Source organism: Equus quagga, chromosome 2 (assembly GCF_021613505.1).
Source record: "Equus quagga isolate Etosha38 chromosome 2, UCLA_HA_Equagga_1.0, whole genome shotgun sequence".
In the NCBI taxonomy this organism is placed as follows: domain Eukaryota; kingdom Metazoa; phylum Chordata; class Mammalia; order Perissodactyla; family Equidae; genus Equus; species Equus quagga.
Window position 1 is genome coordinate 46,321,851 of NC_060268.1, and position 16,209 is coordinate 46,338,059.

The 16,209-nt window shown below is 33.9% G+C and overlaps 1 protein-coding gene across 1 annotated transcript in view; it reads right to left on the reverse strand.

Moving 5' to 3' along the window:
• Positions 1-16,209, reverse strand: part of TRPM7 (transient receptor potential cation channel subfamily M member 7) — a 110,309-nt gene that overhangs the window by 27,537 nt on the left and 66,563 nt on the right. Inside the window, exons 18-26 of the mRNA XM_046652252.1 lie at positions 14,981-15,136; positions 14,760-14,903; positions 12,837-12,965; positions 11,074-11,352; positions 8,477-8,651; positions 6,187-6,313; positions 4,413-4,597; positions 3,607-3,739; positions 2,222-2,937 (exon numbers count right to left, since the gene is read on the reverse strand). Of these exons, the coding sequence (XP_046508208.1) occupies positions 2,222-2,937; positions 3,607-3,739; positions 4,413-4,597; positions 6,187-6,313; positions 8,477-8,651; positions 11,074-11,352; positions 12,837-12,965; positions 14,760-14,903; positions 14,981-15,136 (2,044 nt within the window). The remainder of the gene's footprint in view (positions 1-2,221; positions 2,938-3,606; positions 3,740-4,412; positions 4,598-6,186; positions 6,314-8,476; positions 8,652-11,073; positions 11,353-12,836; positions 12,966-14,759; positions 14,904-14,980; positions 15,137-16,209) is intronic.

Genomic DNA, 16,209 nt, shown 5'->3' on the forward strand with positions numbered 1-16,209 from the left:
TGATGCAGTCACAGATGTAATCCTTCGAGAATTGCATCAGTGTCTTCCTCAGTTGCAGCAATAGCCTGGGAAAAGGTTCTCCTCAGATAGTGGGCCTTAAAAGTTGCTATAAATCCTTGATCTGTTGGTTGGATCAAAGAGGTAGTGTTTGGAGGGAGAAACACCACTCTGATATTGGGAGGAAGATCACTGATAAAAGGAGGATGTCTGGGAGCATTATCAACAATAAGCAAAATCTTGAAAGATATGTTATTCTCCAAACAATACTTCTCTATTTCCTTAACACAACAATTAAGGAGGGTATCTTGGAAGAGAAGCTGGATCATCCACGACTTCTCATTGCTCCTGCAGTACACTGGCAGTGTGTGCTTACTGATATGCTTGAAGGCTATGGAGTTCTCACTGTGCCACATCACAAAGGGTTTCAGCGTGTAGCCTGGAACATCGCCTCCGAGCAAGACTGTTGTCTTGTCCTCAAAAGCATTGAAACTTGGCCTTGACTTGGTGCCCTTATTGATGAAAAATCCTTTCAGGCATCCATTTCCAGGATAGGGAGGTTTCATCCATACTGAATATTTGCTCTGGTAAGTAATTTTCCTCCCCAGTAAGTTTAACTAGAGTTTCCAAAAAATTCTTCAGCTGCCTCCACAAGTGAAGTCACAGACTCCTCACTCACTTTCACATGACTCAATGAATGATGATTCTCGAACTGTTTAAATCACCCAGAGCAAGCAGTAAACTCAACATCATAGTTGGATTCAGCCTTTTCTTTAAACATCACAAACAAACTTTTTGCCTTGGTAGTGATCATCTTGGCGATAAGAGGGACATGCTTCTGTGTCTGGTCTTCAATCCAGGTCATTAGAAGTTTCTCCATGTCTGATAAAGGCCCTTCTTGAGTTTTTGTTAGTCTTGTTGCCTCCAATGAAGCAGATCTTTTTAACAGCTTCTGTCACTTTGTTCTTGCTCTTCAAGATCACAGCTATGGTGGAATGGGACATGCTTGACTGGCGAGCAGTAACCATCGCTGATTTTCCACCTCCCTAGTCCTTAATCACTTTTAATTTTGTTTCTAGGTGAATCACCCAACGTGGCCTATTACTGGCAACAATATCAGTAGAGTTTCTACATTTATGGGCCATGATGAACAAAACAACACAAGATTTAATCAAGCACAAGAGAAAATTGATGTGATCAAGAGATGTGGTAAACATGTGATGTATTAGGTTCCTGCTGTTTTAACACAGCATACTGTTTTAATGTAAGCTTTCCTTAATAAGCAGAAAGAGTACACTCTAAAATAATGATAAAATGTATAGTATAATAAATAAACTAGTAATACAGTCACTTATTATCATTTTAATATTATGTACTATACATAATCTTTTTTTTTTTAAGATTTTATTTTTCCTTTTTCTCCTCAAAACCCCCCAGTACACAGCTGCGTATTTTTTAGTTCTGAGCCCTTCCAGTTGTGGCATGTGGGATGCGCCTCCTCAGCACGGCTTGACGAGCAGTGCCATGTCTGCCGCACCCAGGATCTGAACTGGTGAAACCCTGGGCCACCGAAGCAGAGCGTGCAAACTTAACCACTTGGCCACAGGGCCAGCCCCATGTACTATACATAATCTTATGGGACAACCATCATATATGCGGTCTGTTGTGGACTGCAACACCATTACGTGGCACATGACTGTACTCATTTCCCAAGTAGAATCCTGGCTTTCCCTATAGTCTTAATGTAATTATTAGCAGTGCACCCTTTAACTCTCAAAAGTGTAGTGATTTGGATGAAAAGTTACACATTCTATTTATAAGACATGCTCTTTTCCAGTTATTTCTAGCCTCCCCTGTATCTTTCTATTGTTCCCCAAGTATCTAACACTTACAAATCACTTAGGTTCTTTCAACAAAAGTTCATTAAATAATTTAATAGGAGATCCTCAAATTCAAAAGAGAGAGTCCAAATAAGTTTTCCATTTAATTATTATTATAGTAAATTGCACCAGAGAGGTATATGCCAATGTATTACAGCCCAATTCAACTTATTTCCCCTACTTGTGAGTCCTTTAAAACATTCTAGAACTATGCTCTATGAAAAGGGTAGTTTACTTGTCACACAAGTACATGGTTTTACTAATTAGATTTTTATTTCTAAGGTGATAATTATAATAAAAATGTAAACAATATTGATATACAAGTATCAGTTTGCCAAACTTACCTACAAAGGCTCCAAATTCTATATTATCTCCTTCTGCAGCTTTAGAGCAAACAGTTTCTTGATCTTTGGTTACAGTTTCCAAGTGGCTTTTGCAACTTGGCTGGGATGGTGTACTAACAAAAAATTTGGTTGGTGGGGATGATAGATGTGGTATACTATTAGATGTACTACCTAATTTTTGACTTTTACTAAACATTTTTAAGGTTTCTACCCCATGTAGTCTCTGTCGCAGTTCTGGAGGAGAAATAGCACTTGGGAATAAGGCACCAGAAGAGGAACCAGCCTCTGGAAAATTGAAATCTTTGCTCTGGGATACTACAGGTAAATCTTGATCAAACAGGTTACACTGGGGATCTTTTTCATCCTTCATAAAAATATTACAAAGAAAAGGATTATTACTTTCAAGACCACCTTGAGGAAGTGAGGAGCTAAGTGTATTTACAACACTGTGCTTTTTCCAAACAGAAGGTCTTGCAGGACCATCATCAATAAGGTTTTGAGCCAAATGTTTGGAAATGCTCAATTCTCGTGTGATTTCATTGTGAACTTTGCTAGCTTCCGAAGCTTTCTGGGCAGTGAGTGTTTTTAATGTGTCTACTGTCAGGGCTGAAAGATCTTGCAAATGGCCAATTTGAGAATCTAATGACTGTAATGATCTTTTTATATAGTTGACGCGATCTCCAACTTCTTTAACCTGAATGCACATCTGCTCCACTCTGTAGGAGAAACAAAGACTTTTTACAAATGTTAAAAATTAATGTTTTAAGAAATTCTATTTGTAATCCTAATAAATGATAATGGCAAAAAGAAAGAAATTTTACACGAACTCAAATAAGGTAAGATATAAAATAAGGTAAGGTCATTTATTTATACAAGACACACCTTATGTTTAAAAAAGATCCAGTGCTACTCTATTATAATAACATGTTAAAGATTTCAAAAAACATTTTTGTTCCACAGGCTATTCATTTCAATTTCCCCACATCAAAGTAAAACAAAAAATATGTATACAGCTGCATATACATAGAACTACCATTACCATTATTTTAACTACACAAACACTATATGCCTTCAGAATGCAGCAAAGCCAACGGAAAGAAACAAATGCTTTAAAATAATGAGGGTAGTTTTACTTTTCTCCACCAAAGAGTAAAGAACATTAACTCTTCTTTGCCCTTTGTGCTGAAGGTCAAAAAATAACAAGAGGCTGACTTACATGAAGTATTAGAAGTAAAGAATTGAACTGTCTCCCAATATATAATGTAAAACTATTATTAAACTTATTTGTGTGACAAACATAAATTGAACAACAACCATATATAAGAGACATAACTAACAGAATCCGTTCTGACATATAATCAATTATAACTAAAGAGTTTCTGAACCTTTCAAAAGTGACACGAATTCTCTCTTCACTCCCAGAATGGAATTTGTCATCTTTTTCATTAAAATACATCTCAACACACTGCTCTTCAAAATCATGAAGTTTCTTTTGATCTTCTTCTGTTAAAAAAAGTTCTAAGGAGAGAAAAGAAAAAATCAATAAAGACTCTCAAGATATCAAACTTTAGCTCATGAGTCTTGTGAATTATTCAAGGTTCATAAGACTATGTCTTATCTGCAATTTTTTTCTCTTTTTACAGCTGTGCTTCTAAAGCACTAGACAAGTATTTCTATTTTTTCCTTCACTCACAGTGTGATGTTAGCAGAACAGTTTCAGGTACTTCCTCCTCTTCTAATTTCCTTTTCCTATAAATCACCCTTCCTCCCTCTCTCTCATCTTTCTCCATCACACATCCAGGTAGAGGAATTTAAGAACTGATTTTGCAGAACAGAAAGCCATTATAAAATTTTAAGCACAGTTTAATATGGTGTTTAGTCTTGTATAGTGTACAGAATGTACTAAAAGTGTTTTTGTTTATAGAGCAGCAAAAATGGTTTGTAGAACAGCATTACAGTTTACCATTATAACAAAAAGAAATTGATGCCATACTCAAAAAAGTTTAATACTAAATTCACTTTTACAGAATCATATTACACTTACAATTCTTTTATGTTTAGGCAAATTCAACAGAAGCCTTTACAATAACATTAACCAATTGAGTTTTCCGAATAAAATTAATACTTAGCCTTTACTCTAATACCGATAAGTGATAAAATAAAAACATTTGCCTTAACATGTTTCACTTACTTGGTCCATCTGAAGTCTTATCTTTTTTTCTTCTTTTACATATGCAGCAAAAAAGAGAAACTATATGGCTGAGAATGATAAGCGGTGGAGGCAGAACTGGTTTCTCATGATAAGCCATAATAAAATGATAACGTTGGTACTTCCAGACAATATTGGAAATTGCCTTCACTTGTAAATACACATTACTTGAAAAACAAAGAACAAGAATAAAACAAACTTAGCTAATCACAATTTCAAGTTTTAAATACTAAAGATTTCATTATAATTCTATTCTAAAGAAGGATTCAAAAGAGTCCCCTATGATAAACAAGACTAAAAGGCAAATGAGAAACTGGAAAAAATACATGCAACAAGTGTAAGGCACAAGTGTGATATTGTTGAGGGTCTTAATTACAAACTCTCAGAAAAACGGGCAGAAAATACGATTTTAAGATTTTAAAATTATACATAAATGGCAAAAATGTAAATTAATACTCTTAGTAGCAACAAAATAAGTATAAATAAAAGCAAGATCCTTTTATGTACTATCAAATTAGTAACCATTAAAAAGATAATAATACCTAGTGTTGGCAGAGATTTGGGGACACAGGCCTATTTTGACTTAAATGCAAAAAGTCTAAAAATATATATATTGAACAGTTCTACTTTTAGGAAAATATTCTAAGGAAATACTTAAGGATTGATCAAAAACTGAACTACACTATAGGTTTTGGGAATAAAAGATCATAAACAATCGAATTAACAATCTAACATATTGGCTTGAAAAACTATGGTCTATATCATAGAGTATCAGGTAGCCATTACAAATAAACTAGAGGGCTGGCCCCGTGGCCGAGTGGTTAAGTTCGCACGCTCTGCTGCAGGCGGCCCAGTGTTTCGTTGGTTCGAATCCTGGGTGCAGACATGGCACTGCTCATCAAACCACACTGAGGCAGCGTCCCACATGCCACAACTAGAAGGACCCACAACGAAGAATATACAACTATGTACTGGGGGGCTTTAGGGAGAAAAAGGAAAAAAAAAATAAAATCTTTAAAAAAATATTAAATAAACTAGAGAGAGATATTTATCAATGTGGGATAATGTTCATGTTTTGCTAGTTAAAAACAGTATACAAAATATAAGAATATTATTTTTTTTTGGTGAGGAAGATTGGTCCTGAGCTAACATCTGTTGCCCACCTTCCTCATTTTGCTTGAGGAAAAGTGGCCCTGAGCTAACATCTATGCCAGTCTTCCTCTATTTTCTATGTAGGTTACCACCACAGCAAGGCTTGATGGGTGGTGCAGGTGTGTGTCCAGGGTGTGAACCCATGAACCCTGGGCCGCCAAAGCAGAGCGTGCTGAACTTAACCACTCTACAACCAGGCTTGGCCTCAAGAACATTATTTTTGAAAAGAAAAAATAGTTCATATATATGTATAAAAATGACAGAAAGACGTACACCAAAATATTAAAAGTGCAATTATTGATGAATTTTCTATTTGCATTTCTGTTTTGTATATTGAATGTGTATCCCTTGGCAATCCAATAAAAATCCCAAATAAAGGTTAAATTTATAAAGAAGTGTATCTTGAAAGATAATAAAGTCTCAAATTTAGAACCCATTTGATTTGAAAGAGCATGCCTTCTTATTTGTAATTTTCAAAGATAATTTTAGTAGTTTAAACCACAATAAAATTTTTAGATTTTAAATTTTGTATATTTCCTTCAAAATAAATAAAATTGTATATTAAATAATCTCATTACAATAAGCAACTGAATAAAATTCTTACTTGAAAAATGCAATAAGAAGATTGACCATAATGATATACTGTACAAAGAGGTAGACTGCTTGAAGAAATGGAGTCAACCATGTCCCAGGACCACAGAGTTGAGTCACACTGGAATCATTTGCACACACTTTAGAAAGAAAAGAAAAATTAAAATATAGTAATTCATTAGTAACTGCCTCTAATCAGTACTTATGTTTGTTTGTTTGAAGGAAGTTTTGATATGTACAATCTGTTTCACAGATTCTGGCAAAAGCTTCTGCGCAAACAGTCCTGGGAACGGCAACTTAAAAGTATTCCAAACCAGAACAATTTTGTGAGGGATGTGGTTATCTGTTCTACTACTCTATTTCAGACAAGGAAGTATATTTCTCTGTTATCTGTACCCTTCAAGGCAGAGTCTAGCCTGCAGAATATTAAGGAGAATAAAATTCCCAGATTCAGCCACACTATAACATTTTTGTAAGAAAAATAACTGAACCATGAAAGAGTATGGTAAACTCATAGTAAATCTGCCAACATAATGATTACTGAGTTTGTCTTATTATGTCACAAAAGAGGGTTGAACGAGTGGTTAAAGTGTCTCTCAAATATAGAAGAATTAGATTTGAATTCCTTGCTTTTCACTACCCCCACCTGGAATGTTTCTGAAGACAGAACACAGCTGAATACAAACAAGGAAGGAGAGCTTTAATATCCCTCCCGCAGAGTTACGAGGAATAAAGTAAAATCAATTTAAACAGGGCAAGGGTCACAATTAAATAATCATGAATCAGAGAAAAGTTTTATATAAATGTTTATAATACACCTTAGCACTCGGAGTTTAACAATCATTTAAAAATATATATAGACCATTGAAATTCTCATACACAGATCGATGAAATTATTTATTCCTTTCAAATAAATAGTTTCATAGGCAAACAAATGCATAAGGTCCTTTCATTTATAAAAAGTTGTAGGAATCTATTTCCATTCTATTCAGATTAGTTTGATGAAGCAAATACCAAAGAGAATGCAGGAGACTAAAAAACTGTATCCAATGGTTTACAACAACCAAACTAGAGCCACATCAGAAAAAGGGCAGACAATGAAAATCTGGAAATGACACTGAACAGGAAGCCATTAAACACAAAATTTGACTAGGCTGGTAAAACCTCAGTTTTAACCAACACGTGATAACAACTTCTGACCACTATGTGGCCATCCTCCGGCCTAATCACCTATACTAGATGGGTAGGGAGCAATACAGGTATGGGGTAAGAGAGGAGTGAAGCAAGAGGGAGAGAAAGAGAACAAGAGATCAACAGCAAACTAACAAAATAAAGATTCTATAACTCAGATGTGGTCAGTGAAAGAACATTCCCTAAAGTTGGCAGCATCATCTATGTTCATAGTTATCTAGCTTCATTAACTAAAACAATAAAAAAAATGTATTACTTTATGCAGAGAATGTATCCACAGTTGAATGTTATAATTCCAAGGGTTTACCCAATCCATGATTGGTCTAAACTAATCAACAGAATCTCATCACTCTTGCCCTGTCGCAGAGATATGTAGGCTGAAGCCAATTTGAACTAATGAGATGAAAGAACAGGTTTCAACAGGGGGTTCCCAGAGAACCGTGGAACAGTGTTTCTGCCCTCCTATTGCTAGTGACATAGTCTTAACAATCATAAGAGAAACCTGTACGAGTCAGACACTGTGATTACAGAGCAGGAATGAAAAAGAAGGGGTATCCTTAGCTACGAATTAACCAACCCCAAAGACCACTCTACCTCTCAACTTTCTGTTACACAAGCTAATAAATGTCCTTATTGTGTAAGCCAGTTTAAGCCAGATTTCCATTATCTATAGCTGAAAAAAATTCTAAAATACAATTAATTAAATTTAATTTTAATTAATTTTTAAAATTAATTTAAATGTTTAATTAATTCAATTAATTTTTGTTGTTTCTTCTGGGATTAACTAATGTATTGTGGGAGGGCTTAGGTTGGTAATAGTATGAGTTGTGAAAATATGTAATATTACCATACAGAGCCACTTAACAACAGGGATATGTTTTGAGAAATGCATTGTTAGTCAATTTCATCACTGTGCGAACATCAAAGAGTGGACTTACACAAACCTAGATGATATAGCCTCCTACACACCTAGGCTATATGGTACTACTCTCATGGGACCACCATTGTATATGCAGTCCATCTGAAACATTATGTGGCACATGACTGCAATGCAATTCTGACTTTAAAACACAAAATAACCAAAAGATGAGTTCATAAACATAAATCCTTACCATCAATTTCATATGCATAAACTTCACCAAAAATCATCCAGTATGGATGAAAAACTATATCTTTAGCAAGAGTCCAAGATGGTGCTTCATGAGGATAAAGTATTGCCTTTCTGGGAACACCAAAACTAAGTAATACAAGAGCCATAATCACTACAATGTAGAACATATTGGCCACCTGTTAAAAAATGAACACTGTTAAAATACATGGGAATTTTAAACAATGACAATCTTTCATCTTAAAAAACAGTTTCTAATGTTCTAATAGATAACTAGAATCGTTGAGATTCTTTTTATTCCTAACATTAGCATTCAGGAAAATCTTATCACTACACAGCCCTTGACATCAAGGAGATTATGTAAAAATTGATCTGTGAAGCTAGGCAAGTCATAGGCATCTTCTATATAATGAACAATATCACTGGTTCAAACTGAAGTCTGCCTATCTCGAGTGCATGAAGATTTTAAAGAGGTATAGAGACATCGCCAGATTCAGGGAATCAATTTCCTTAAGTGTTCTTTCCTAACACTGCTCTGTTTTTATATTGTAGGTGCACACTCTCTTTTCTATCTCTTCGATAACTGTCCTTTGCCCACTTCATAAAAAAAGGCTCAAATTCTTCTCAGTCATCCTGAACTCTATACCATGGTGCCCTGTCTTGCGCTGTGAAAACCTCCTAGAAGCTGAACAAACAACAAACTGAATTATTACTACGGGTGTTGAGAAATAAGTGATACCAATATCTGGTTAACAAGTCTTTTTGCAAGTCAGGTAGTTTGCAATTCTTTAATTTCAACAAAACTTAAAAAGAGCCTAATTAAGCTATCACCTAATAAATCACTGAAAAATAATTTTTATAGTTAAAATAACAATGTGAATTTTGGCATCAATACTTAGGAATTCAAAAAATTAAGAGAAATGCTATAATAAAACTTTAATTTGTCTATTTAATTAGATGCACAAGTGCTCAGTATTTACATTAAAAAAGTGAATATTGTATCTCTCTAGCAATATATATTCATCCACGAATAACAATCTACTGGGGGAAGCCCCATACAGATCAAGAGACTACATTTACAAATAAATCTGTGCTTTAATCTACTATGAACCAACAATAATTGCAATAATAAATCAACCTAAAATAAATTATGACATTTTTATATATTTCTTAAATGAATATATAGCAAGAGTAGAAATGGAAGGCAGGAATGTGAAAGGTAAACAGAACAATAAATCTAGACTGGATGGAGTAATTATAAAATATTTATCTATATCTAATTATTTAGACTTGATCTTGCACCTTTAAAATTCTATTAGATCTGCCAATAAATTTCCTTTTATAATTAAGTTAGAGTTGAGTCTCTGTGACTTGGAATCAAAGAGTCCTAATATTCCCAAGACCCAGTTTTTTTATTTGTAAAAGTCAAATAATGATTTTGAGTTCCATGAGGATCTGGACCATGTTGGAACTGCGATCTGAAGGATAAACCTAAGTTTATTAGTCAAAAAAGCTAAGCGTTTGAATGTAGATGAGGGTGATCATTCCAGGCAGAAAGAGGAGTATGAGCTATGGTATTCTGGTAGGGGCTGTGTTAAAGAAAACAGAGAAAAGCCTGCATGACTAGCGCACAGATAAGAGGACAAAAATGGTAAGAGATGAGACCTAAAAAGCAAGCAAAGATGATGTTAATATTGGAGGAAACTAGGTAAAGGGGACACAGGATCTCTCCGTATTATTTCTTACAACTGCATGTGAATCAATCATTATCTCAAAATTAAAAGTTATAAAGAAAAAGAAAACAACAGCCAAACTGGGCAGGGCTTATGGATTTCATTAAGTACACTGATCTCTAGGAGTAATGCAAAACCATCAAAACATTTTTTTCTTTTTTTTTTTTTGAGGAAGATTAGCCCTGAGCTAACATCTGCTGCCAATCCTCCTCTTTTTGCTGAGGAAGACTAGCCCTGAGCTAACATCAGTGCCCATCCTCCTCTACTTTATATGTGGGAAGCCTACCACAGCTTGGCTTGCCAAATGGTGCCATGTCCGCACCCGGGATCTGAACCAGTGAACCCCGGGCCACCGAAGCGGAACGTGCGAACTTAACCACTGGGCCGGTCCCCAAAAGATTTTTTAAAAAGAGGAAGTAACATATTCAATTTGCATTTTGAAATAATGTCTCTAGTTATAATGAAGACTGAAGATAGGCCAGAGCGATTGTGAGCAAACAGATTCTACTGCAGGTGTCAGATGACGATGGATTGGTTAGGATGACAGCAGTAAAGGTGAAAAGAAATTCACAGATTTAAGCTAACAAGTTTGTATTTTTCATTCTGATCTCAAATAGTCCTAAAGCAGCATTTAAAAATTAAAGCATTTCAAGATAAAACAAATAAAATATGGTTTTCCTAACCTTATCCCATCAAATATTTCTTCAAAAGTTAATGCCCTTAGGAATGGTTGATTTGGAGTATGAGGCAAAGAAACATAAAATAACACTCTCTGGTTAAAGTAAAACTATGTTAAAAAAACATTTTTATTATTTTAAGAAAAAATATCAATAAATCCATGAGTATTACCAGATGCCTCCCAACTTACCATTTTTCCAATCATCATTACATAAGGTCCTGCCTGTTGATTTACAGCCAGAAAATCTAGCAAACGCACATACCAAAATATTATGTTAAGACAATAAATTAATCTCCCAGCCACAAAAACATGATTATCATATGCGTTCTCAAAGTTCCATTTTGCTCCAAATCTTAGTCCAAATCCAATGAAGAAAGAAATTATGGCAATTGTATCACTGATATTGAAATAATCACTAAACCACACTTTAATCTTCTGGCTGATTTTTCCAGCTTCAGACATAAAGATCTAAAAGTTAAACAAACAAACAAAAAAGGTTTAATCCATTTCTTACTATTAAAACATATACCAGCATTCAATTATAATATCATAGTAGAATTTTATATATCTTTTAGCATTTCAAAGTATTTTTGATTACGCTGGCATTTGATGATGCATTTGATCACCAACATAATTCAATAAGATATTAGAGACAGATACTTCTTATCCTCATTATATATATATAAATACATACACACACACACACACATAAAACCTACAAATAAATGACCTGCCCAACCACAGTCATCCAACTAAGAAGCTGAAAATCTTGGATTAGAACACAGTTCTCTAGACTTGGAAAGTAAGAGACTGTTGAAAAGCTGTTTTATTTTTCATTGAAAAAACACTAGGATATTCTGGTAGGATCTCCCAAAGGTGCTTATTTGTAGAAAGTAAACAACTCAATGGTTTAAGTAGCCATACTTACCTCTTCTCTTGAATATAAAAATTTAAAAAATATTTTTGCAGGGAATGGCAATACATTTAAAACTTCAAAATGGCAATGTATCATAAAGTAAATACTGAAAAGTCTCCCTCCTACCTTCTCCCTTAGCCAATTAATTCCCCCTCCCACTAGAGGCAACCACTTTTATTACTATCTAAAGAATCCCTGCAGAACTGTCTTACGGATACACATTTAAAAAAATTCTTTGCAACTTGCTTTTATCATTTAACAACTTAGTTTCTTCAAACTTGTTGATAAAACAGATTTCATAAACATACAGACTATGGTATTCAGGAATTTAAAATGCATAATAAGCTATTTAATAACATAAATTCCTCTGATAACTAAGTGGGAGGGAAGTATAATGCCTTCTATTTATTTTTGTAAGGTCATATGTTCTCTAAATGTAAAGTAGAGACGAAATAATTCAAAAGTATTTAAGTGTGCTATACAACATCGTTTATGTAGCTACTAGTTTAAATAGAAAGTATAAAAATGTACTTAAAGAAAAACACCATTTTTTTTAAATCAGGATGTTAGAAAATCTACAATTTAAACTGAAAACTCCAATAGACACTGGGATCTAACTTGAAATGACAAGTCAATGGGCAAGACAGCACACATTAGTGGGCAGTACAATACAAGAGCAAAATAAGAACCTACTTATATTTACCTATCTGATTGGCTATATGTATCTTTACTACTTTTTGAAGAGTAGCAGAAAGCATAAATATGAACGTTGGGGAAACAAAACAAAAACAGATCTAGGCCATGTTTCTGACACAAATCATTATCTTTGTAATTATGACAAAGTTAACACTACACTGATCTCTAGTCTTTTGTCATGATTTTTAGAACAGCAAAACTAAACATGTTCTACACTTCTATGTTATTACCAACTGAAACTATGAACAACACATACACATACCCACATACATACCCAAAACAAAATAAAATACTTTTCATGTATAGAGTAAGTTACTGGTATGAAACACTAAAGACATACCTCACGGACTTTCTCAATAGCATAGGTAAAAATATAAGCAATAACAATCCATTCTTGAACTGAAGGTAATCGTTCCATTTGCACAAGAACCACAAATGTGTAAAGCATCAGAAATCCTAAGTATGCCAACTAATAAAGAAAGAATATACAACATATGAATAAAATTGATCACAAAATTTTTTACTATGAAAATTTTCAAGCATACAGAAAAAGAGATTAAATGAGTCCTTGTGAACCATCTCCCAGCTTCCACATTAAAACAGTTTTAGAAGTAACTCTTTTTCAGTACAGACACTCCATTTATCAATCAAAATATAAATGGTTCTCAGGGTATAAATGTGTTATTCTAGAACTCTGTTGACTTTTTTGTACTTCTCATAGGAAGAATTTTATAATACCAGGTTTATGTTCTCAGGGTAGTCCACATAATTCCATTTCACTTATATTATACCTAAAGTACCAAAATATATTTATTATAGAACTTCACCACCATCATCAAGAAACACATACTACCTCCTTCCTCCATCCCTCAACCAAACAGTATTCCTAGGAAAGAGAAGTGGTATTTTCCTAGCTCCCAGCCACTGAGGCTGAATCCCAAGAAATGAAAACACATATGAAAAGCATTTTCCCTAGGTTAAGGGGACATTCTATTTTTGATATTCTTAACAAAAAAGATTATTGGGGGGGGTACGTGGGAGGGTGATACGGTCTATGTATAATAACATCTCAAGAGTCATTTCATTTCAGAGGAAAACCCAGACTCATTGACCCTTGAACTGTGGCTAAAAATCCCCTCATCGCTCTCCTTGCCTCTACCAGACTTAAAATAAGCCACAACCTTGATTTAAGCTATAGCAGGGGAGGGAAAAAACTGCAATAAAGAAAGAAAGAAAAGAGAAATTCCTATAGCCATCTAGATTGTCCATTTCTAAAGTCATTCACATGAATGCAAACTTAAGAAATCTACATTATTTCCATTAGTAGGGACAGAATTTGGGGATTATATTAGCAACTCAGATTTGCAATTTCAACATCTGAAGAAGATGGAGAAAGAAAAATTTCATATTGAGAAGGAAATGTAATGAATTAGTCTCAGGTTAATAGGCAAGTGTGGGTGAGAAAACAATGGTTGAAGGAACAAATTCTGAGATGTTCATCTTAGCACAAAGCCATTTGTATCTTTGGCAATTCAAAAAAAAGCCTGTTAATGATTAAAATGAAAAACAACAACAAAATAAAACACTTAAGAGTATTCCTGGGAAGGGGAGTAAGAACTCATTCACTCAGCCCTTGGTTAAAAGTAGGGGCTAATTTCATGTGTTTCTTCAGGTGAGTCCTTTCATCAATGGACATATATGCTCTTTAATCTGGCAGTTAAATTTGTTCTTCCAAAAAGCAAGAGAAAAGACAATTATGTGGCAGATCATCAAATCAGTACCATAATAAAATTAAAGAAATAAGCTATTATATCACTGACACATAAAACTATGTAAATGATGACCTAGATTACTATTTACCATCAATTAACACCGCAAAAAGGGTTACTTCCAAAATTTTACATATTATCTGCAAAATCCTAAAGTACAAGGAAATTATAATTGTGTATCAAAGTTTCTATTGCTTAATCTTTATCAATATTTTTAGCAGATGATTAGTACTTGTTACGTACATACAAAGGCATATGGTTACCACATATTTGTTTAGTGAATTTCTAGTTCAAATTAGAACTGAGATTTATTAATGTTTATCATTCTATATGATGGCAATGTGGATGAAACTAAGCCAAACTTACTGCTCTTTTAAATGGAAAATGGCTTTTCAGTGATCTAAGTTATATCAAAATTAACATGGACTCTAGACCAAGGGTCTCCTAAAGCCTATCTTTCAAAAACATTATGCTCATACAATTTAAAAACATACCGTGTTAAACCAGAACTTTACAATTGGTGCATGATAAAAGGCATAAAACTTTCGTGTGACTGGAAGCTTTTTTGATTTTATCTGTATCTCCACTTCATTCTTTCCTTCATTACTGTCCAATATTTTTATTTCTTTAAACACTTCCTAAAATAAGAATAACATTTATTGTACATTTATTCACAAGAAATTTACGTTTACTTTAAAATTTCTTTCCTCCTTACCATAGGAATCTCTTCTGTCATGTTTTGAAAGTTGTTCTCGCTATCTTCCATCGTCATCTGATGGGCATCTTGAGATTGCGGAATATGGGACATCTCAGCTTTAGTTTTGTATTCTAGCATTAATATGGCAGGTGGAACTAAAATGCTTAATATGACCTAAAAATTTTAGAAACATATAAGTTCACATTTTAAAATTAATGACCTTCAAGAATATAATAAAAGCCATAAGAAGGGATTAAAATCTTGATTATTAGTTAGCCATTTTGTCCCGGTAACGCAGGGAAAAAAACAACTTCGTTTTTTATTTACATATTATATTTAAAGAGGCCCAGGTTGAATTGTTTTAAGGAGAAACAAAACATTTGATTATTATGATATGAGGGTATAGAAAAGATTTAATAATTATTATAGACTTGTCTTTAAAAAAATCAGATTACAATTTGTTCAGAAAATATATTTTCGTTTAAACAAAATTTAAGCCTTATGAAGTTGCTATGTGCTTAATTTTATCCTAAATATCTCTCTGCAAGTGTTCCATGTCATAACATGATTACTCAGCTTGTGCCTCTATAAACAAAAAGGATTACTTTAAAATTTTATGTAGTACCTACAAAATCCTAAAGCACAAAGAAGTTACAGTTGTGCATCAGGGTTTCTATTGGTTAATCTTTCACCATTATTTTTAGTAGATGATTAGTAGTACTTATCCACCTACAATGGTCAATGGTTAAACTACTTGCCTGATTTCTGCCTTCTAAATTTCTGTACCTTATTTAAGATAAAAGATAACGAAAAAGGAAAAGTTTTAAGTATTCTCTCTCACTATGACAAAACCGAAAGTACCAACCAACATTTTACCCAAATACTTAACCATAAAAACCAGGAATATCCAATATAATTCAAATAAATTAAATGTAACAGATTATTAAGTTAGTTAGATAGATAATTTTAGAATTCGGGAATCATCTTTTCATAAAGTAGCAACTTTTTTCATGGCTGCTCAGGGCAGTAAACACCAATGCTTCTGCTTGTTGCCCTCACACTTCTGGCTCAGATAGGGGGAGCAATCACTATATACCACACCTGAAAAGGATTGAGAGTGAAGAACAGGAGGAAAAAAGAGGCCATTTCTTGCTACTTGGGATAAAATGCCAACACCAGCCCCCTCCCCCCACCTCATAAATCAAGATATTTTGCTATACATTTGGGCCAATTTATCCGTTCTTTTT